Source organism: Phlebotomus papatasi, chromosome 2 (genome assembly GCF_024763615.1).
Source record: "Phlebotomus papatasi isolate M1 chromosome 2, Ppap_2.1, whole genome shotgun sequence".
Lineage (NCBI taxonomy): Eukaryota > Metazoa > Arthropoda > Insecta > Diptera > Psychodidae > Phlebotomus > Phlebotomus papatasi.
Window position 1 is genome coordinate 49,179,486 of NC_077223.1, and position 23,113 is coordinate 49,202,598.

The following is a 23,113-nucleotide window of genomic DNA, read 5'->3' on the forward strand; positions in this document are numbered from 1 at the left end:
TCATTTAATCATTTTTCCAATTGATAATGTACGCTTCTCGCAATCTTAGTATCATGAAACAGGCGAATCACTGTGAGAATTAGTTTAAGAGACACCACCATTACGGAAACATCTCTATCTCTCAAATGGAGATAAAAAGTAATATAAAAATGAAATTTATAATTTTCTGTGTACTTCCTTGTTTAGTTAGTGCAGCTAATATACTTGTGCTCGAGACTACAGCATCCCCCAGCCATCACATTTGGATGAAAACACTCTTATTAGCTCTTGCTGAGAAGAACCACAATATAACTTCCATTTCTGCTGATTTTGATGTTGGGCAGAGTCCAAATCTTCACTATCTTCATCTGGATAAGGTTTATGAAGTGCTCTATGATGAAACCAGTGAAGATCATTCCCAGAATCTTGATTTCTTTGCCATGGGAGAAATGAATCCTTATCTTGCGTATTACAATTTTGTAAGCTACATGGCTCAGAACGTAATAGGTTGTGTCAAATCTACCGGTTATCAACAGCTTCTAAATTATCCAGATGACTTCAAGGTAATAATTAATTTTATCTTTGCAAACTGCAAACTAAAAAAATAAATTTAAAAAAATGCATTTCAGTTTGACTTGATAATATACGACTTCATAGCAGGACCTGTGCTTCTAAATTTTGTTGAAAAGTTCGGAAATCCGCCAATTATAGCTGCCACAGCATTTTTTTCATCAAATTATGCAAGCAAAATTACTGGTGGCATCTTAACACCTGCCTTTGTACCATATCCGCTTGTTAACATGGATTTAAGCAGTTTTTGGGGTCGAACAAATAATTTCCTAATCTTTTTACTCGATTACTTAGTACGAGAGTATTATATTGGATATAAAATCAATTATCATGTGAAGAATGATTTTGCTACTGGTAAGGATGTTCGCGATATTGAAAAACAGATCAAATTGGTTTTTCTAAACAAACATCCGGCTCTGGATATGATTGAACCTCTGATGCCAAATACTATTCAACTTGGAGGACTTCAAATCCAAAGAAACAAGGGTCTTCCCAAAGATCTTCAAGAAATATTGGATAATGCAAAAAATGGAGCGATTCTCTTTTCTTTAGGAACAAATGTTAAAAGCGAAATGCTAGGAGATGATCGTATTACAGAAATCCTTGAAACCTTCAGATCTCTACCTCAGTACACCTTTATCTGGAAATTTGAAGCAGACTCATTGCCAGTAGAAGTCCCTTCTAATGTTATCATTCGAAAGTTTGTACCCCAGAGTGATCTCTTAGAACATCCCAATCTTAAACTTTTCATCAGTCACTGTGGACTTCTCAGTACTCAAGAAGCTGTTTGGTTTGGCGTACCTATTCTTGGACTACCCGTATTTGCCGATCAATTCTATAACCTAGAACTTAGTGTAAGAAATGGAGTTGCCGAAAAAGGAAATCTCGGGAATATCAATCGAAATTCATTTAAACAATTAATTGAAAAAATGATTAATGATCCAAAATATCGAAACAATGCAAAAACTCGTTCAAATGTTTTTCGGGACCAGAAAGAGACACCACTTGAAAGAGGAGTTTGGTGGACCGAATATGTATTAAGACATCCAAATATGACTTTCATGAGCTCTCCATCGTTGAATCTTGGATTAACTCAGAGACACTCATGGGATGTCGTAGCTTTTATAACTTCAATATTTATTTTTTCTGTATATGTAATTCTGAAAATTTGCTGCCTTTCCTTTCGGACTTGCTTGAGGAAAAGGTCCCAAAAATCAAAGACGGAATAGTGAAATTTGTACAATGTATAGTAGATTCAATAAAAAATATAAATAAAGGAATTTAAAAATTGATATGTATAACTGTATTTTTATTTTAGATAAATAGGGGGAAGTGGGGCACTTTTGAAAGTGGGGTGCCTTCACTGAGAAAAAAACGGGGGTGCGATTAACTTTTTTTTCTCATAACTTTAACACTTTTTAGGTGTGAAAATATATCAACATTTTTTAATGTCAATTTTACACCTTTTTAAGGGTAAAATTAACATGAAAAAGTGTAACTTTAACTCCTAATACACCTAAAAAGAATAATATATTCACAGATTTCGGATCTATTAAATGCGTTATTTTAACTTTTTCGGATTTCTCTCACAGAGTGTTTGAAATTAGTATTTTTCATCTATTTTTAAATAAGGTTGACCCTTATCGTGATATAACTTAGCTGCACAAATAGATTGAGAAGCTAAATTACATTATGATATGGCTCAATTCCACTTAAACATAGAAGAAAAATTCCAATTTCAAAGGTGCAACACTTTCAAAAGTGCCCCACTTCCCCCTACTTACGTGCACAGAGAAAAAACGGGGGTGCGATTAACTTTTTTCCCTCATAACTTTAACACTTTTTAGGTGTAAAAATATATCAACATTTTTTAATGTTAATTTTACATCTTTTCAAGGGTAAAATTAACATGAAAAGGGTAACTCTGACCCCTAATACACCTAAAAAGTATAATCTTTACACCAATTTCGGATCAATACTGCAGGGTAAAATGAACATTTCCGGAATGTTATTTTAACTTTTTCGGATTTCTCTCACAGTGTGGGCATCGTTGAAAAATCAAAATATCATGTTTGTAAAAAGGATTGTTCTTTTTACACACAGTTGACCACATTAAAATACAAGATATAAAATCCATAAAACACAATATTCTCTTAATAAATTTTTTATTAAAATCAAAATTTTTCTATCAAATATTTATCCTACAGGAATTAGTCTCTCTTTGGCTTTCTGGATTTCTTTTTCGAACACATTCTGCAGACACAGCATGAAATTTTTACGAAGACAAACATGGAAATTAGAATCATTGAAAATATGAATGCCATAACATCCCAAGATTGTCTCTTAATAATTCCTAGTTCAAAAGATGAAGACCTCATATAAGTCATATTCGGATGTCTCAATACATACTCCGTCCACCAAATTGCCCTCTCCAGCGGTGTTTCTTTCTGATCACGAAACACTTGAGAAAGTGTCTCAGCATTGTTTCGATATTTAGGGTCTTTAAGCATCTTCTCAATCAATTGTTGGAAGGACATTCGGTCAATTTTTCCGAGATTTCCTTCCTCAGCAACTCCATTCTTCAAACTGAGTTTTAAGTTATGGAACTGATCACCAAAGACCGGGAGTCCAAGAATAGGTACGCCAAACCAAATAGCTTCTTGAGTACTGAGAAGTCCACAGTGACTGATGAAAAGTTTAAGATTGGGATGTTCTAAGAGATCACTCTGGGGTACAAACTTTCGAATGATAACATTAGAAGGGACTTCTACTGGCAATGAGTCTGCTTCAAATTTCCAGATAAAGGTGTACTGAGGTAGAGATCTGAAGGTTTCAAGGATTTCTGTAATACGATCATCTCCTAACATTGCACTCTTTACATTTGTTCCTAGGGATAATAATATCACCCCATCCTTCGAGTTGTCAAGAACTTCCTGAAGATCTTGAGGTAGACCCTTATTTCTCTGTATTTGCATACCTCCAACTGAAATCACATTTGGAAACGCTGGTTCAATTATATCAAGACCAGGATGCTTATTTAAAAGAACAATCTTTGCCAATTGATTCAATTCACGAATATCCTTTGCCCAAGGCATTTCCTTCCTCAATAATGCATTGAGCTTATACGGCATATAGCACTCTTTTAAAAAGTAGTCCAAAAATGTGAGTACGAAATTATTTACTCGTCCGAAGAAAGAAGTAAGATCCCCGTCATGATTGACGATATAGGGTATGAATGATGGATTAAGAGTTCCTCCTACAATAGAAGCGCCAAATTCCACAGAGTAAAACGCTGTTAGGGCAATAACTGGTGGATTGTTGAACTTTTGGACAAACGGAAGCATTATGCCTCCTACCATAAAGTCATAGATAATTAAATCGAACTGAAAAAATGATTTTTTCAATATAATTATAGCCATCAAAAGTTTTAAATACTTTAGCTTAGATCAAACTTACTTTAAAATCATCAGGATATGCCAATAGCTGATGAAATCCAGTTGATTTCAATGATCCTTTTAAAGTAAGAGGCGTGAAATCCATAAATATTAACAATTGTAAGTAAGAATTTATTTTTCCCATTTCAAAGAAGTCCCACTCCTGTCCAAAATCCTCATCTTCTTGATTGTACATGACATCGTAGACTTTGTCAAGATGAAGATAATGAAGATTTTCTGGGGTGTGTTCTTCAATGTCAGTCGACAGAGAAGTAATGTTGTGACCCCTTTCAGCTAGGGCTGTTGAAAGAGTACGTATCCATATGTGATGGCTTGGGGAGGGTACAGTCTCCAGGAACAAAATATTAGCACAATTTACCAAACACGGAAGGAAAACCACTATAACCACGGAAAGTCTCATAACTGGACTTGTTCGCTGCACGGGTTTCGTAATACTAAATCTAAGAAGAAAAATAAAAGCTCAAAAACTTCTGAGCTTATATTTTCTATCAACTCATGATGAAACCCGAATCTAATTGATGACCTTGTTGTTATAACATGGTTACGTAGTGAACGATTAGTGTTGTGACTGTGGTATCTGATAACAAAATTAGCCAAAAAAAAATCATGAGTCATTGCCAAGGCTAATTGGAAAGTATACTATACTAAGCAAAAGAAAAGAAATTTCACTTAAATAAATTTTAAATTGAATTGTAATTGGACAATTGCCTTGTTAAAGTTAAGAAAAATTTCAAACGAACATCAACAATATGTTTTCATATTAAATAAGACTTTTAACAAACTCACCTATACTATAATCATCACAAAGCCTCATGTCCAACGATCGGGCTTAACCCTTTAACGACGGGACAGTTTTCGTGGACCGAAAATCAGCAATAAAAATGAAACCAATGAACAAAACAAGGCCAACAGAGTCTCATTTGGTGTGAACGATAGGGACAAAAATAACCTAAACATTTAAGTAATTTTTCTGAATACTAATGAATGATAATTTTCAATCTAATGAAAAATATTATGTTTGAGTAGGGTAAATTAAGCTAATTCAAAACCTGCTCTAAATGGAAAATTTTCGCTACTCCAAATGGAAACGTCATTGTTTTCATGATAAATACAATACTAAATTATTATATTTATATGTTTTCTGTACCACAGTTTCATTATTTAGTTCATTTTTCTCCAAATAAAGCGAAAATCCATTCATATTTACAAATTTTTGTTTGTTAATTCCTCAGAAAAATTAAAAGTGTACCTTTTCACAATTGAATTTTTCATAGATCGACCATGTTTTCCAATGAAAAACACAATGAGGTGACTGTTGTATATTCGTTTTGTTTAAAATTCATGTCATATTTCTGGCTAATTTTAGTAAAATTAAGTGCTAATCTTTATAGTTAACGGTACGTGAAGTTTTCAAATGAAATAATTACTTATTTCGTGAACAAAAATGGGTTTTCTGAAGTATCTGCAAATGCTTCAATAGGAAACTCCGGAAATAGTAAGTTTTTTGGAGAGATTTTCTTATTGTTTTAGATGGAAAAGGAGAAAAGGATCAGAATAAACAACAAGGTTTTAGAAGCCTTTTGTCGCGGTTTCACTTACACTGTTTGTCTCCAATTAGAAACTTACCCTTGTCTCCATTTGGATTAATATGTTTCCAATAGAAGCATTTTACGCTCGCGTATTTTTCTTGTATTTAAGAAGTTTTCAAATTATATCTAAAGAATTTTCAGTAAATAGTAACATTCTAGAAGAGTCAAGAACCAAATTTATGTAATTCTCTTCAGAAAAAATATGAATTTATTGTGTTGAATCTTCTGTCAAAGTTAAAGCGTCTGGAATTGTTTTTGAATTAGGACAATTACCATATTGTAGTTTCTTTTCCCAAAACGGGTTTACTTAAAAAAAATTGGAATTATAAAAAATATTTAAAATTAATTTTCATTATATGAGAAATTTAATTTCGTCATTTTTTAGCTTAAAAATTTACCATATAGCAAATAGCTGGAGACTTCCAAAAAATATCCTAGATTCCTTTAACCTTCTATTTTGCAATTACGTACAAACATAGGGAAAAATAATTTTAGGTAGTCAGTAAAAATTATTTTCTTTATGGGACACCGGTGTTCCAATCGTCCTTAAAGGGTTAAACTTTGACAAAATATTTTTCGCTATTCCCTGATCACGTATGTATGGGTTGCTAGGTAACGTTCCCTACCGTCCGTCTGTCCTCTCTTTTGTGCTTAATTAATCTTTAAAGGCGAGACACTTCCAGACACTTTTCACTAACCGAAAATCAACAACAAAAATTAAACTGATAAACAAGGTAGATAAAACACCTAATTTCAAACCTCGGAAAATAAATTCAATAGAAGATAATTCAATGTTTTTTCCGGTTTGGACGATTGGAAGTTATATAGCCCACAATGTTTAAGAAGTTTTCCTAAAAATATCATTAAATAAATAATTTTCGGTCTAAGAGTTATCGTTATTCTAGTACCAAAAGGTTTTTGTTTACAAAAATTAGAATTATAAACAAATATATACTTCATATCAATACGATAATTTGAAAATACATCAGTTTTAAGCTTAAATTTTTACTATTAGTTTTAAGAAAAACAATAGTTCCTACGACATATACAACCTTCTAATTTGTGATTACATATAAATATAAATATAAATTTTAGAAAAAAGAAACCATAGATTCAGAAAAAATCTTTTTCTCTGGGACACCGATTTTTCAGTCGTCCTTAAAGGGTTAGCCTATTTTGATGACTATACTTCGGCATAATTAGGGTAAAGTGATATAATTTGGAATTAGTGTTACAAGTTGGACAATTCGCCGGTACAAGTTGGACATGGTTTTTTTCATGATAAATACAGTACAAAATTTGTTTTTAAGCCCAAGGAACCAAATTATAAAACTAAAGCATTAAAAATATACAAATAAAAATGAAGTACTAAATTTATCAAGACAAAAAGCCCTGTCCAAATTGTACCATTGTCCAACTTGTACCACTACTGACCAACTTTTTATCACTTTGCCCTATAGAGGACATTTTTATGTCTATATTTTGTCCATATACTTATTTTTTGTTAACCTTTCCATCTGTCTGTTTTTAACCCTATTTTAGTGTGAAAAAAATTCTTTTTACGTATAATAATACTCTAAAAGTCCAATGTAAATAAATAAACGAATAAAAAGAATTTTGTAAAAGGTTTTAAGGATATCTGATAAAGCTTATAAATAGGACCTAATGAGTTTAAGAATACTCCACGAATATTCCTTCCCTTGTGTTAGGTGTGATTCCTTTCTAATCACACCTATTTATTTATAATATTCACATAGACCACATAGACCTATTATTATAATAATAATAGCCGTGCTCACTATGGCGCTGTTATCTTGTAATATCGTTATCTCGTTATCTCGTTATGTTCTCGTAATGTATTTTATAAATGAAAAATTATAACAAGATAACAGATTACGGAGATTACGAGATAACAACGCCATAGTGAGTACGGCTTGTATTTTATAAATGAAAAATTATAACAAGATAACAGATTACGGAGATTACGAGATAACAACGCCATAGTAAGCACGGCTAATATTTTTTTTGTAATTATCGTAATTATAAATTTGAATTTAATTATTTAATTTAATAACCATTCATCGTATTCTGTGTACCCCCTTCCACAGTACATATATATTTGAATCTGGTACCATCGCTTTTCTAAACAGAATAAAAATTCGGATCTTAAGCACAGTTTAGACTCGCACCATGCACAAATGGCACATGACTTCATCGGCTGCCCCCCAACCCCTCCTCTTTAACTAACGCGATGTCAAAAGTAACTCGAAAGTTCAGTCACTTGCCGGAATCTTTGGGTATTTGGCACACAGCAAAAACTACGGTTTTTAATAAAAGAAATAAGGTTTGTTCAAGAAGTTTAACCACCTGTGTAGACCTCAGAAAAAGTGAAAACATGAGCAACGGAAAACACTTAGCTACAGGTGAGTTATTCATATATCTTTTGCGGGTTATTTTGGGATTAATTTATCTCTGATAATTCTATGTAGAGTCAAGATAACTTTGAAAAATTTTATTAGGAATTTTCTAATAAATTATTTTAAAGATTTACTATATGCACAGAATTTTTTTTTCTTTTCTAAAAAGTGCTAATTTATTATAAAATAGTAAATATACTTGTAAGATATGTGGAGAAAGTGATTTTTTAAAAGAAAAAAGCGTCAGTGGCATATTTTTAGAAATGACGTAATAACATTGAAACTTCTCTTTTTCACTGAAATCTTCATGCCGTGAGAAACATCAATAAAATGTGTTGTATGGATGCAAGAGTTATTTCGTAAAATATTTTAGGTGCCCCCTTGCCCACCCTTCAGGATGATGGTAAGATCCGCCTCTACTCCATGCGCTTCTGCCCATATGCCCAACGTGTTCATCTTGTTCTGGATGCTAAGGATATTCCCTATCATACGATCTACGTAAATCTTCAGGCAAAGCCAGAATGGCTCTATGACCGAAGCCCTCCAGGTACCGTTCCCGCTGTGGATCTACCCAACGAAAGTGGAGGTGCCAGTCTATATGAATCTTTGGTCATATCAGACTATCTCGATGAGAAATTCCCACAGAGGCCCTTATATCCACGTACACCTTTGGCAAAAGCCAAGGAGCGTCTGCTGATTAAAAAGTTCGATACGGTGATTGACGTGATGTACAAAGTGTTTTTGGGGGAACATGTCCCTGGAACTTTGACTGAGATCAGCAACAGACTTGACTTTTTTGAGAAAGAACTTCAAACACGTGGATCCGACTTTTTTGGCGGGAATGTACCCGGGATGGTGGATTATATGATCTGGCCATGGTGTGAAAGAGCTGATATGCTTACATACCTTCTGGGAGATAAGTACGTCCTGGATGAGGAGAGATTTCCCAAATTGGTTAGTCATCCATTTAAAAGTTTAATAAGTTTTAAATAGATTCACACACTCACTGAGAAGGAGGGTGCGATTAACTTTTTTTCCTTATAACTTTAACACTTTTTAGGTGTAAAAATATATCAACATTTTTTAATGTTAATTTTACACCTTTTTAAGGGTAAAATTAACATGAAAAAGGGTAACTTTAACCCCCAATACACCTAAAAGGGTAATATTTACACCGATTTTGGATCAATACTGGAGGGTAAAATGAACATTTCCGGAATGTTATTTTAACTTTTTCGGATTTCTCTCAGTGCAGTGTTCACAGTGGGCAAAAATTGCACATCTTGACTGTTTTAACAAAAGATCAAGATCTAATGGTAAATAATTCTATTAATATTATTTTAAAATAAAATTTTATAGGTCAAGTGGAGAGCTCTGATGAAGGAGGACAAAGCCGTTAAGGGATCCTACCTGTCAGGTGAAGTGCATGCCAAGTACATGGAAGGACGTCGACAAGGAAATGCTGATTATGATATGCTTGTGTAAGCGGAAAATTGCCCCTACCCTACAACTAACAATATATATCAACTAATTAAGTGTGGCCTGCACTAATTTTCACAATCATTCATTCAATTTCTTTATCACTATTTTTTTCTGCGGCCATATCACAGAACTTTTCGATTTTGTATACACTATTAAAATTAAATAGATTGCTATTTTCTTATATTTTGCTTTAAAAAAAAATTTAAGAGAATTGGATTTTTTATCTTTATTTCAGAAATATTGCTAAGAAACAGCGAACGTCCTAATTTTTGTATCATGATTCTATCATTTGATCACTCTGGCACTGTTCTTATGATTTTTATTTTCACAACTTTGCATTTCAATGTAAATCAGGGCCTTTATTGATATTTTCTATATCACTGTTAATGAGAGAAAAAGATTTATTTTGTATTTTAAAAAAAAGCATGCATGATAAAGCGATTTAAAAACGAATCAATGTAAAAGGAATCAATAAAGATTTTTGTAAGCAAGTTTATTTCGTTAGCTGAAAGAAAAAATGTTTAAAGTTGAAATTTTAAAAGTATTGCGTACAGTGTTTACACGACCTTCGTCTTGAATTGGTGCTCTAACATGATGGTTCAGCTTATGTAATTAATTAAGCAATCGTTCATATTCACGAAATTTTTAATGAAGGTTTCAAAACAATTTTCCAGAAAAAAAATCAAATTAGACAAATTCACTATGCAGTACACAATCATTTGTACATTTTTCAATTTGCTAAACCGCCTGCAGTTGTGTTCAAGCTTCTTACCTTTGACTTTGACTCAAGATCTCCCTTCTGAAATTGTACCCTTCTCTCTTTTCCAGACGTCTCGGAAGGAAAAGAATCTTCCACCACACAATTGAGAGAATTTGAACAAAAAAGAAACCATTTCACATCTTCTTAAGAAAAAGCCTTTAAAATACCTCTTAAGAGAAAACAAAACTCTTAATTTTATTCTCTTTTCTTTTTTTTTACTCTTTAAATTAAACTTTTGGGTTGGTTTCCAGTCATGTCTATTTCTTTTTTCAAATAAATTCATAATTTATTTTTATAATAAATGTATATATCGTAAAAAATATAATCACTTGAATAAGTTTTTTTTGTTCTTATATACAAATCTTCAAATTGCACGAAAGAACATCGACGAAATATTCTATATATATTGATTTTAATTAGGGAGGAAAACACGGGATGTGCGTTTACTGGGTCTATCTGTTAACTCTATCTCTGAAATATTTTCTTTTATTTATTTAGTTTTTTTTTGACGAAAAAGATGAAGATTTTAAAATAACAATTTCATAGTTTTATTAATTATCTGTTTGATAAAATACCTTCATAAGGAATTTTTCTCAAAAGCAGAAAAATTCTATTATCGGAAACCCACTAGAAGAGTTGCATGCAACTATTTCGAAACATTTTCTATTACTCGCTAAGATAGAGTTTTACTAGAGGGAAGATATTTCGCGTAAAACAACTTGAGCTAAAATTAGTATAACTTGGAAATTTCACGGTAAATGCCCTAAAAGTTTCATCTGAAAATTTTACAAATCAATTTCTGTTGATCTTTAAAAATGATCTGGTTAAAAAATCGTTAGCTTTTCTTGTTTTCGATCTCAATAAATTAAATATGTAAATAGTTTCAGTAAAGAATAAACTACTCAATAAATGCGAAAATATGATAAATTTAATTTTCAAATCATTATAAACGAGGGTCCCGGTCAAAATCCCGAAAGCCAAAATCCCGAACGCCAAAATCCCGAAAGCCAAAATCCCAAATTCTTAAAAGTGTCATAGCTACTCTTACGATTGTACCCGCGCTTGCTGGAGGCAAAAGGAAATCTTCTGTGTCTTGGGAAATTATTGTAAACATTTTCCTCCATATAATTTCATCCCCTTCAGGATTTTGACTTTCGGGATTTTGGCTGCCACCAATAAACGATATGGATAGTTCCAAATGGATTTTTAAACAAATTTTTCAGTAATGAAAATAAAAAAGGGGGGTGGTGCGTCTACTTTGAGCTGTGGAGCTAGATCATTCTACGACTTTTTCGCGTATTTCTAAAGAAAGCTGGGCCTTATAATTGTTTTATTTAGTTCCGCAATTATTTAATAGGACTAAATTACGCTGGTTCAAGCCAAGTTTCCTTTAGAAATATGAGAAAAAACGTATATCAATGTAGCCCTATATGGACTTAAGACCTAAAGGTTTAACCATAAGGCTTAACTTCTCGAGACTCTTATCAGTCGAAATTTTTTGGAAAATTTTGACTTAGAAATGGACTATTAAGGGGAATTAATCTATTTGAATCAGAAGGACAAATTAAATTGGTTACTATTTAGGACTTTGAGACCTTCGGAAACTAGGCTAAACCTCTAATCTGAAGACAGTCCTGCTTCCCCTTAGTGGGGAAGTGGGACATCTTTGAATGTGGGGCATCTTCGAAATTGGGATTTTTCATCTATTTTTAAATAAAATTGAGCCTTATAATATAATTTAGCTGCATAAACAGATTGAGAAGCTAAATAGAATGATATGTCTCAGTTCAATTTAAAAAACGTAGGAAAAAAATCAAAATTTCAAAGTTGCCCCACATTCAAAGGTTCCCCACTTCCCCTTATAGTATTTCAGAAATCAAAATTTAAATTCAGTTATTACAAAAGTCTCTACGTTGAAGCTGCTTTAGAAATATTATTTATGATAATATTTTTTTATGTTTCCAATACTTTGAATAGGGTAAATTAGCTAATTCAAAACCTGTTTTTCGATACTCCAAATGGAAACGTCATTGTTTTCATGATAAATACTGTACTAAATTATTATATTTATATATTTTCTGTACCATAGTTTCATTATTTAGTTCATTTTGCTCCAAATAAAGCGAAAATCCATTCATATTCACAAATTTTAATTTGTCAATTTCTCAGAAAAATTAAAAGTGTACTTTTTCACCATCGAATTTTTCATCGATTGACCATGTTTTCCAATGAAAAACACAATGAGGTAATTGTTGTTTATTCGTTTTGTTTAACATTTATGCCATATTTTTGGCTAATTTTAGTTAAATTAAGTGCTAACCTTTATTGTTAACGGCACGTGAAGATTTCAAATGAAATAATTACATATTTCGTGAACAATAAGGGCAGAATCACATTGACAGTAAAATGCTCACCGTCACCGTCAAAGCCCTCACCGTATTTCGTTGATTTACGCATTTTCATTGCAATTTTTACGCAAATTCTCAATTACCGTGTTACATTATCTCATACTTGGTGGCACTAGGTGAAAATAATATAAGAAAATTGAAGAAATAAAACGAAAATGCGATAAACGGTGAGCAAAAAAACTGTACGAAAAACTGTAGCAAAAAAATCCTACAGTTTTTCTTATTGCTTACCGTTTATCGCCTTTTCGCTTTATTTATTCAATTTTCTTATACTATTTCCACCTAGTGCTACCGAGTACGAGACAAGGTAATATCGTAATGGAAAATTTGCGTAAGAATTGCAATAAAAATGCGCAAATCAACGAAATACGGTGAGGGCTTTGACGGTGACGGTGAGCATTTTACTGTCAATGTGATTCTGCCCTAAGGGTTTTTCTGAAGTATCTGCAAATGCTTCAAAAACCTCGGAAATATGATTTTTTTGGAGAGATTTTCTTATTGTTTTAGATGGGAAAGGAGAAAAAACCAGGAATAAGAACAAATCCTGCACTCAAGAGTAACTCAACAAGGTTTTGGAAGCCTTTCGTCGCAGTTTCACTTACGTTTGTCTCCAATTAGAAACTTTCCCTTGTCTCCATTTGGATTAATTTGTTTCCAATAGAAGCATTTTACGCTCGCGTATTTTTCTTGTATTTAAGAAGTTTTCAAATTATATCTAAAGAATTCTCACTAAACAGTAACATTCTAGAAGAGTCAAGGAGCAAATTTATGTAATTCTCTTTAGAAAAAATATGAACTTAATGTGTTGAATCTTCTGTCAAAGAGCGTCTGGAAATGGTTTTGAATTAGGACATTTACCCTAAATTGATTGCTTTGCAAGTTTAATGCCCAACGCACAAAAAATTTTGTATAGTAAACATATTTTTTGACATTTCAATGAGAGTGATTGAGATCTAAATCTTGTCATCTCGCTCACTCTCATAGGAAACTTTGAAAACATATTTACAAACAAAAGTTATTGTGCGCTGGGCATAAGTCGAAAAACAAATTTAATTTACGTTTCATACAGCTCAAAAGTCTCAATGAAAAAATTAAAGAATTGTTAAAGGGTTTTATTGACCGTGTTTAATACTTCAACAGGGATCAAAATTTGTGTACGTTTGTTAAAAGGTAATTTACTAGTGTATAGTATTTGAAAAATTTACACAATTCTTTTGTTGAACATTCTCTAAGATCTAAAAGACCAAGTTCAAACGTTTATTTATGTTTAAATCAAATTTTCAAATGAAATGAATAAGCTAACTCGCACATCCCTGTTAACTGAGGAAGTGAGGATCCTCTATAGAGGAACAGGATCTTATGTCTTTCTACCACAACGACAAGGAGATTTCAGATTGAGAGAAATTGGTAAACATACACCGTCAAATCACTAACCGTTTTAAGCCATGGAAACTCTGCTGCCAGCCGGACATCATTCTGACCCACTATCGACATCTGCCTGGTCCTGAACACTCGATGGATTGATGAGCTGATTGTGGAGCGTTCGCATGTGTCTCAGAAGGTTAGACTTTACATTGAATCCTTTGTTGCATCCCATGCTGCAATAGAAGGGTTTTTCGCCTATTTTGGGGCCTCTCGAGAATACTTTAGTGGGGGTGCCTTGCGGGCTCACCTGTGTGGGTTCTCTTGTGGATCTCCATGCTGGCATAGGATGGAAAAGTCTTGTGGCAGATGGAGCAAGATTTATCTTGTGTCTGACCATCTAAAGGCCGACTCATTCTTATGTTCCTGCATAATTACATAAATCTCATGTCAATCTTAAATCCCTTCATTAATTAACACAGTTTTTTTTTACCTTTTTGGTGGTGCACTATTATTGGAAATGGCCAGTTCCGTCTCTGTATGTGTATTTTGTACGTGCCTCACCCATTCAGCAGGTGTTATGAAGAACATGGAACAGAGATCACACCTGAGAGCAGCAATGTTCTCACTCGCGGTATCCTAAAACACAAGCTCTATAATTAATATATCCATTAAGATATTATCGCAATAAAAATAAAACTTACTTCAGTCCGTCTACGTTTCTTGGGAATTGTCTGGGAGGGTGAATCTGAGTGAAAACTCTCGATGTGACGTACCCACTCGCCGGGAATTGTAAAAGTTTCACTGCACAATTCACAAGTAAGTGGAGAATAAATAGGTTCCTGCATTTCCTCTGGATGTTCATCAGGAGCCTCTTCCTGGTAAATCATTTCTGGTTTCACAGTTATTTCCATATGTTGGCGTTCAATGCCATTTTGTTGCTCAAATTCTGTCCATTCCACGGGCTCCTGTTTAATACCCAGGAAGCTCAGATCGTGTTCGTGACTACCCTCAGGAAGATCTTGACGTGGAGCAACCTCAACAATCCGGCGGGATTCCACACTAGATCTTGAGGCTTCAGTTCGAAGATCACTAGTGAGAACACAACGAGATGTAGATGACTCTGAAGACTTTCCCGGGAGACTTTGTCCAACGGTGGATGGGCCATTTTCACCTGTACCTATATAAGTTAATAAAGACATTTGTTTAACCCTTTATGGACGATTGGAACACCGGTGTCCCATAAAGAAAATAATTTTTCCTGACTACCTAAAGTTATTTTTTTCTTATGTCTGTACATAATTGTCAAGTAAAAGGTTGAAGGAATCTAAGATATTTTTTACAAGTCTTTAGCTATTTGCTATGTAGTAAATATTTAAGCTAAAAAATGGCGAATTTTTAAATTCTCAAATTCATAATTGATTTTATTTATTTTTTATACTTCCAATTTTTTAAGCAAAACTCTTTTGGCAATAAAAATTACAATACTCATACGTAATATTTTTCATTAAAGCGAAAAATATTATTCATTGGTATTGTCAGAAAAATTACTTAAATTTTTGGGCTATTTTTGTCCCTATCGTTCATAGAAGCACAAAATACACCGAATCAGACTATGTTGGACTTTCCAAGATTAGATGTAAGACTTATCATTGATTATGTTTCTCAGTTTATTTTTTATTGTTGATTTTTAGTTCGTAAAAAGTGTCTCTTCGTTAAAGGGTTAAAAAAAGAGAAATAGATATCATTGATAATGCTCATTGGGGTACCCCAAAAAGCCTAAAATTCTTAAATTCGTTAATAAAATCATCATATTTTTTGCTAAGTTCATCAAATAATACGATAATTACATTCTCAACAATAAAAATGAAAACTAAATATTTTGGACAAAAGAATAATAACTTTGCTCTATTATATTTGAACAATATTTAATACATTCTTTAATTAGTTCAAGAAAAAATTTTGAAAATTTTCAATCTGTTCCTTAACTTAAATTTTAAAGTTTTGTATAAAATTTATTAATGATACTTCTTTTGAAATTCAAAATTCAACATTTATCTCGAATTGTTAAGAATTCGAAATTTGGATTTTAAATCCAAACTTATTTAGTGTCTACTATTAGTTCGCATTATTATTAGCCCGTAAGTTGAGTTCTGTCTTCTATATTAGCAATTTTCATTTGATCATTAACTTACAGAATTATAATAATAAATCGACACATGAGAAGTAATGAAAATTATATATTTTGTTGCAATAAGAAAACATCTGGAAACTTATATTGATATGATAATCACCTGATAAACTTTTGGTACGTTTTTCTGAATGCTGTTGTGCTTTTTTTACTGCGGCTGCAATTTGGAGAGATACAAGCCCATAGTGGCTGGAAGGAATTGGTCTACCTTCTCCAGGATCTATGGCCACATCTTTTTTCACTGCAAGATTCTGTATTGGAGGAGTGTAGGGAGTTGGAGTCGCAACATGTGGATGCATCACAAGTACAGGACTCTCCTTCAGAGCTCCATTGCTGGGTGGTTTAACTCCCATTTCTGAAAGATGCTTGTCGATAACACTTACATCCTGTTTGATCACCCTAGTGGCACCAGCAGCTTCTACGGGACGTTGGGATGGCCCCTGAGGGTCTGATCCATGATGATTACTGCGCCAAAGGCCCCGAATGCGTAGGAGTTCCCCTCCGCGCAAGACTTCGTTGAGGATATCGTTGGAAACAGTAGCTTCACCACTGTACATGTATTGAATAAGGATCTGGAGAGATTTACGGCTCAATTCAGCCGGAAGGACAACATAAATTAAGGAATTTGGTGGTGTTGGGTTGTTCTCAAAGATCGATGCAAAATACTGCAAATTAATAGGAAATTCTTCTTTTTGGAAATTGTTTGAAAACTGTTAAAAATATTTTATTGAAAATTATATATATATTACAGTAAGTTCCGCCTTGAGAGAAAACGGAGTGAAAGAATTTGATTTGAATTGCCTACTATTGGGTTGGGAGCTCATTTATAAAATAATTTTTGAAATTCCCCTTAATGGCCTCCACACATTGGAGAAATTTATGTCCATATTGAAGAGTTTTCCCTACACAAGCGTAGGGAATTTACTTCAATATGGACTTAAATTTGTTTAGTGTGTAGAGGCCATAACGTATGCAATTTTTTTTCACGCGGTCAGTTTGAAGTACACTCAGCCCCGGGATTATACACATTTTCGAGACCGAAAGAACGCGCGAAATAGCATTAGGTATGTATCAAGAAAATTTGCATACCCTACTAGGAGATTTCTTTGGAATAAATCGGCCGTAAAACGAATTTCGCGCGGAGTAAAAGTATTTAGTCAGAACAAAATGATTCAATTTGGTCAGAATTCTTCAATAAATTGTAAGAATATTTAAAAAAAAATACCTTCATAAAGGAAATTAAAGTTGTATTCTGAAAAATAAGCATAGGGTAAATTAAGCTAATTCAAAACCTGCTCCAAATGGAAACGTCACTGTTTTCATGATAAATACAGTAGTAAATTACTATATTTATATATTTTCTGTACCACAGTTTCATTAATTAGTTTATTTTGCTCCAAATAAAGCGAAAATCCATTCATATTCACAAATTTTAATTTGTTATTTTTTCTCAGAAAACTTAAAAGTGTACCTTTTCACCATCGAATTTTTCATCGATTGACCATGTTTTCCAATGAAAAACACAATGAGGTGACTGTTGTTTATTCGTTTTGTTTAACATTTATGTCATATTTCTGGCTAATTTTGGTTAAATTAAGTGCTAATCTTTATTGTTAACGGCACGTGAAGTTTTCAAATGAAATAATTACCTATTTCGCCTATTTCGTGAACAAAAAGGATTTTTCTGAAGTATCTGCAAATGCTTCAATAGAAAACCCCGGAAATGTAATTTTTTTGGAGAGATTTTCTTATTGTTTTAGGAAAGGAGAAAAGGCCAGGAATAGGAACAAATCCTGTACTCAAGAGCAACTCAATAAAGTTTTGGAAGCCTTTTGTCGCGGTTTCACTTACACTGTTTGTCTCCAATTAGAAATTTTCCCTTGTCTCCATTTGGATTAATATGTTTCCAATAGAAGCATTTTACGCTCGTATATTTTTCTTGTATTTGAGAAGTTTTCAAATTATATCTAAAGAATTCTCACCAAACAGTAACATTCTAGAAGAGTCAAGGAGCAAATTTATGTAATTCTCTTTAGAAAAAATATGAACTTATTGTGTTGAATCTTCTGTCAAAGTTAAAGCGTCTGGGAATGGTTTTGAATTAGGACATTTACCCTAGTGCCCTAAGTGTCTTCAAATTTTCCACGTCACCAAATAGTAGGGGAAAGTCGTCTGCCTTTAAATGCAGCAGCCTTCAAATGTTGCGATTTTTCGTTGTTCTCAAAAGCATAAATTATATTCTATTAACTATTAGGTAGCTATCCATCATCCTCACAAATCATCAAAAAATAGAGAGCCTAGCTCCTATTTCCTAGATGCTAGATCAAAAAAAATGAAAATGAGCTCTAAACTGTAATTTTGATGTTCCACAAATCATGTGATTTTTCATAGTAAAAATCATTTTACAAATAAATCTTCCATTGTGACACATAGAAGGTTAATCAGGCTTAATATTTCTGTTAATACATTTTGGTTCAGATGACACAATTTTTGTGGGTGGCAAAAATTTGCAAATATCACCCTGCAGCAGCCTTTAAATGCTAATGTCGTGTGCCTTTAAATCCTATCTTTCCATACATCAAAACATGTGAAATCGAACTCCTACTTTTCTCTGACGAACGTCATACAAATACTTATAACCTGCTATCTTGCTCCGGCCGGGATGTTTCAAGTTCACAATTTTCAACTTCAATGGCTTTTTCTTCTAAATTTTCATGTGCAAAACAGTGCTTCAGAAAAATGTGAAGAAAAGTTATTGTTTAATGTCTTTTGACTGCAGTGATGATTTTAGTGAGTGCGTTAGGCTTCAATCTAATCATTTATAGCCCATTTAGTTTTATTGATTCAATATTCTCAGTGAAAAAAAAACATTTAAAGGCAGCTGCCTCGCGTTTGAAGGCAGACTATGCCAGCTGCCTTCATACAAATCGACATCACTTTTTTAATTTCCTCAGAAGGAAAAACTGAGGAATTTCGAGGGCTAAATGAGGTAATCATATACGCCGAATGAACAAGAGAATTTTTTGGTGTAGTAGAAAATAAAATCCATTTTGTGGATTCTTCAGAAAAAAATCTTAAATTTGGAACTCCATTTTTCGTTTGAAGGCAGACGACTTTCCCCTATACATTTATGCGTATTTCAAAAATGATTTCACAAATTGACTCCCAAAGGTAGGCAAACTTGCATAATTGCATGTGCATAATTCCGTCAGGTGCATAATCCTGAAGTGCATAATGTCGGTACTGAGTGTACATTTCTTCTGAAAAATTGGCGTCCTAAATTGGCGTTCCCATAACTTATCTGTCTCCTGCAGATATGAAATTTTACTGTGTCACTGGAGTTAATTCGTGGGCTTTTTTTTTTGGTCCCGAACAATTCTTTCAAAGCGGAACTACCTGTTTTTTCCCAGGGACCATTTTTCTCAACAAATCTCCAGGCGTTTTTAGATGATTTCGGAAAAGTGATACACTCAGTCCCGGCATTATGCACATTTTCGGGACCGAAAAAAAAACGCGCAAAATAGCATTACGCATCAAGAATATTTGCATATCCGCAGGGGCTTTCTTTTGAATAAATCGCCCGTAGAACGAATTTTGCACGGAGTAAAAGTAGTCAGAGCAGAAACATTAAGCTTTTTAAAAGCAATTAATCAACAAACAGTGCTTTTCGGAGAGAGTTCTTCAATAAATTGTTAGAATATTTAAAATTTTCACCTTAATAAAAAAATTAAAGTTTTATTCTGAAAAATAAACATAATGTTTTCAAATTTCCCGCGTCGTAACATAGTATTTTAAAATTATTTCATTGTAAAATTTTTTTTTAATATTTTATTTTTCAATATTTTAAATTTTTTTAAATTTTTTTAAAAAAATTTTAAAAAATTTTTAAATTTTTTTTATTTTTTTATTTTTATTTATTTATTTTTTTTTATTTTAAAAATAATTTCATAAATTGACTCCAAATGGTACGCAAACTTGCATAATTGTATATATGTGCTTAATTCCGTCAGGTGCATAATCCCGAAGTGCATAATGCCGGGACTTAGTGTATCATGACGTTTGTCTCTCTGTCCGTCCGCATGTTCTTACCTCTACAGATCAAGCAGTTAGAGATAAACTCTTGGAATTTCGAAAAGCGCCCCCATAAGTCGGCTTACACATTATTAACATGCCTCTCATTTCCCTCCCCCCACCCGCCCTGTTTTTTTTTGCATTTTTAAATATATTTTAGCTATACAGCGTATTTAATAAATTAATGGTATCACGCTTGGGCTCGTTGGAGAGGTCTTGGTATTTGTGACAAGACTGGACCAGTTCTAATCGGTTAGAAACCGCTAATTAACCAATTATGAACCGATCAACAAATTTTATACGAAAATCAATTCTTTTGCATTTTGGAGTATCTTTTGAATAATATCGTTCCAAATCGGTTAGTGAACCGGTAAATGATAAATGATGCGAAAATATTTTTTTTAAGGTATAGCTTGACTAAATCATGAGTTAAAGCATTTCGCAAACATGAGACGCTTTTTAGCCCCACCTCTTTTTATTTTGCGTGTAAAATTTATATTTTTAAAAAATACTAATATTTAAAAAAAAAATAATAAATCGTTTGATTTTCTTGAGTAGAAATAAGATTTATGAAAACGACCTATGTTTTCCCTTAATTTATCAAGCAAAGTGGTTTAATCCATGATGAAATGTAATTAATTTTAAAGGTGAGAAGCAGTTCAAAAAATTACTTACGTGGCTGCAGGTGCTCAAGATGATTTTGTGGGCTGGAATCCCCACACCACAGTCAACACTGTTGCTCGGTACGAGCATCACGTCGGCGAATTTGTCATTTCTGTCAACATAGGGAAGTTTACTCTTGAGGATTCACCACAACCACAGAGCCTTTATGCAGAAGGACTAACCTGTAAAGAGTGGCGACTGAAGAATTCAAATTCGACAGGTGGGAGTGCCACTTTAATTGATAATTTTCAGCCTGGGTCGTCGAAGTCATCCTCAGAATATATCCTCTCTATATTGCTAAAGATCTGAAAAGAAAGATATCAAGAAAATCAATTTTGATGAAAATAATATGTTGCATTGCAGGAAATGAAAAATCAATAACTCTGGCGTTAGAAAATCCAAAGAGTGCTGAAAATGGAATGAGGATGGTCGATTTTTCATCAAAAGCACCCTCCTGGAAGTGACGTCACTCATTTTATTACTCCCTTGTTGGATAGAAAACTCCCAATAGAATTTTTATTGTTTTTGGACTTGGGACAATTTTTTTTTCTGAAACCTTGGGAGTGATCTTTTATTCATTGATAAAGAAAAAATCCACCATTATCTGCAAAAGCTTTAAATTTAAATGGATGAAAAAATTGACCAAAATTAAAGTGCATATTCCAAAAAAAAAAGCTCTTTGCATTTGTAACTGAAAAAGTATTCATATTTTACGCGGATAAAGGCGGATAAAGGGGGTGTGATCTAAAATTATATAAAAGAAATAAAATAAAATGAAAGGGTATAAAGCGCAAAATTCAATCAATGGATTCATAAATAAAAATAAAATGTGTTAAAAATAAAATGGAATAAAAAACGCCCTAAAGTCACAAATAATCCACACACACGCACGTATTATATACTTTTTCCCAGAAACGGAGGGAAATCAATAACGGAAAAATTTCCCTCCCTTTTCAGGCGCACATTTTCCAATATATAAATACAGACAAGTGGAGAGGAAAAACGGCATCGTAAGCAAAGAGCACACAAAGCGCGATTTTATTGATTTCCTCAAATTTCACCTTTTATCGATTTGGGCCACGCAGAGTCTATCCCCAATTGAGAGCTGTCCCAGGTCTATTGCAGACTTTTGTCTGGAGATTGAGATTAAATAGGGAAAGATAGTGTCATCCAACGTATGAAAGATATACAATCCAGGACCATGGAACTATGGAAACGAGTTACACTACTTTATATTTTTCCCGCCGTTTTTCACTTAAACATTTCAATGAGAATTTTTGTATTTAGTGCGAGTAAAAAAAACTTTATTTATTGAAAAACACTTATCACCAAGATCTCTTCCCAAAAAGACAACAAATTTCCAAAATCATAACACAAAGAGACTTGGGGTGGGTAAAAAAAAAAGTCTGATACCATACACACCTCAATTGATTTTCTTGCGCCCTCGCCAAAATATCAGATATCTTCACAGAGATAACTGACTATTTTGGGGAATCACTGGTAGATGACTGCAAGAAATAACACTAGACACCAATAAGATGAAACACAAATGACCAGCAGAAGAGAGATCTCCCCGAAGACAAGAGAGATGCTACAGTTTCCGCATGCAAAGCGACAATAACGCAAGCGAAAATCGACGCTCCCTAACTTCACATCCTCCTCTTCAATTTTCCCTGGGTATTCTCACTCTGTTCCGCCTTTTCCAACCAGTCTGTGCAAACGGGACAGGCGTATGTGACGCGGGTGGCACATGAAAAATCGATACATGTGACTGTCCGTTAATATTGATTTTCCGGCTGTGGAATTTCTCTTTGGCGCGCGTGGATTCTAACCATTTTTCGTCACCTATTTCCCGCCATGGGGTGGGGATATTTTCCCTGGGAATTTTGAGGCTTTTTTGTAATTTTACAACAATATTCTTGATATCCCCAAAAAATTACCACCTCTAATATAAAATGTTACATAGGTTCATATATTTCATTTAAACATAGTTCACTGTCTGTACATCAACTAAAAAAATCGAAACAAAAATTTAATCATGTAATAAATTATCCAGATTTGTAGATTGTGGAAAATGTAAGAAAAATTGCTAGTTTAAGGGCAAGAATCTTAAAAAATCGTTAGAATAATGAAAATAAATTACCCGCCCACTCCTTTTGAGCACAG

The 23,113-nt window shown here is 33.2% G+C and overlaps 4 protein-coding genes and 1 long non-coding RNA gene across 7 annotated transcripts; 3 read left to right on the forward strand and 2 right to left on the reverse strand.

The window, feature by feature from the left end:
• Positions 1-61: 61 nt before the first annotated feature.
• On the forward strand, positions 62-1,841 carry LOC129801502 (UDP-glycosyltransferase UGT5-like). The gene is made up of 2 exons (XM_055846614.1): positions 62-542; positions 609-1,841. Exons 1-2 carry the CDS (start codon positions 126-128, stop codon positions 1,776-1,778), a joined length of 1,587 nt encoding a protein of 528 aa, XP_055702589.1. The 5' UTR covers positions 62-125; the 3' UTR covers positions 1,779-1,841.
• Positions 1,842-2,693: 852 nt separating this feature from the next.
• On the reverse strand, positions 2,694-4,788 carry LOC129801529 (UDP-glycosyltransferase UGT5-like). The gene is made up of 2 exons (XM_055846697.1): positions 4,006-4,788; positions 2,694-3,932 (listed from the first exon to the last, which is right to left on the reverse strand). The coding sequence occupies exons 1-2, from the start codon at positions 4,402-4,404 to the stop codon at positions 2,760-2,762; spliced, it is 1,572 nt and encodes a 523-aa protein (XP_055702672.1). The 5' UTR covers positions 4,405-4,788; the 3' UTR covers positions 2,694-2,759.
• A 3,017-nt stretch (positions 4,789-7,805) lies between these two features.
• On the forward strand, positions 7,806-10,590 carry LOC129801564 (pyrimidodiazepine synthase). 2 transcript variants are annotated; one of them, XM_055846777.1, is made up of 4 exons: positions 7,806-8,016; positions 8,384-8,964; positions 9,370-9,491; positions 9,728-9,983. In XM_055846777.1, the coding sequence occupies exons 1-4, from the start codon at positions 7,845-7,847 to the stop codon at positions 9,756-9,758; spliced, it is 906 nt and encodes a 301-aa protein (XP_055702752.1). In that variant the 5' UTR covers positions 7,806-7,844; the 3' UTR covers positions 9,759-9,983. The 2 variants fall into 2 exon arrangements, with proteins under 2 accessions (XP_055702752.1, XP_055702751.1); XM_055846776.1 differs by lacking the exon at positions 9,728-9,983 and adding an exon at positions 10,321-10,590 and having other exon boundaries at positions 7,819-8,016.
• Positions 10,591-13,815: 3,225 nt separating this feature from the next.
• On the reverse strand, positions 13,816-22,649 carry LOC129801499 (modifier of mdg4). Of its 2 annotated transcripts, none has more exons than XM_055846610.1 (8): positions 22,370-22,649; positions 21,130-21,252; positions 20,960-21,059; positions 16,317-16,878; positions 14,727-15,202; positions 14,516-14,661; positions 14,333-14,448; positions 13,816-14,258 (listed from the first exon to the last, which is right to left on the reverse strand). In XM_055846610.1, the coding sequence occupies exons 2-8, from the start codon at positions 21,216-21,218 to the stop codon at positions 14,230-14,232; spliced, it is 1,518 nt and encodes a 505-aa protein (XP_055702585.1). In that variant the 5' UTR covers positions 21,219-21,252; positions 22,370-22,649; the 3' UTR covers positions 13,816-14,229. The 2 variants fall into 2 exon arrangements, with proteins under 2 accessions (XP_055702585.1, XP_055702584.1); XM_055846609.1 differs by having other exon boundaries at positions 13,816-14,280.
• On the forward strand, positions 14,131-14,730 carry LOC129801630 (uncharacterized). The gene is made up of 2 exons (XR_008751710.1): positions 14,131-14,221; positions 14,551-14,730. It is a non-coding gene; the product is annotated as an uncharacterized LOC129801630 (long non-coding RNA).
• Positions 22,650-23,113: the final 464 nt, after the last annotated feature.

Excerpts from the sequence above, each read along its gene's own strand:
- LOC129801502 (XM_055846614.1), top strand. The coding sequence starts at position 126 with ATGGAGATAAAAAGTAATATAAAAATGAAATTTATAATTTTCTGTGTA. Across the intron at positions 543-608 it reads ATTATCCAGATGACTTCAAG|TTTGACTTGATAATATACGA; the intron begins GTAATAATTAAT and ends AATGCATTTCAG.
- LOC129801529 (XM_055846697.1), bottom strand. The coding sequence starts at position 4,404 with ATGAGACTTTCCGTGGTTATAGTGGTTTTCCTTCCGTGTTTGGTAAAT. Across the intron at positions 3,933-4,005 it reads CATATCCTGATGATTTTAAA|TTCGATTTAATTATCTATGA; the intron begins GTAAGTTTGATC and ends TCATTTTTTCAG.
- LOC129801564 (XM_055846776.1), top strand. The coding sequence starts at position 7,845 with ATGTCAAAAGTAACTCGAAAGTTCAGTCACTTGCCGGAATCTTTGGGT. Across the intron at positions 8,965-9,369 it reads AGGAGAGATTTCCCAAATTG|GTCAAGTGGAGAGCTCTGAT; the intron begins GTTAGTCATCCA and ends AAAATTTTATAG. Across the intron at positions 9,492-10,320 it reads GCTGATTATGATATGCTTGT|ACGTCTCGGAAGGAAAAGAA; the intron begins GTAAGCGGAAAA and ends TCTCTTTTCCAG.
- LOC129801499 (XM_055846609.1), bottom strand. The coding sequence starts at position 21,218 with ATGACTTCGACGACCCAGGCTGAAAATTATCAATTAAAGTGGCACTCC. Across the intron at positions 14,449-14,515 it reads AATAGTGCACCACCAAAAAG|GAACATAAGAATGAGTCGGC; the intron begins GTAAAAAAAAAC and ends GTAATTATGCAG. Across the intron at positions 14,281-14,332 it reads CCACAAGAGAACCCACACAG|GCGAAAAACCCTTCTATTGC; the intron begins GTGAGCCCGCAA and ends GCCCCAAAATAG.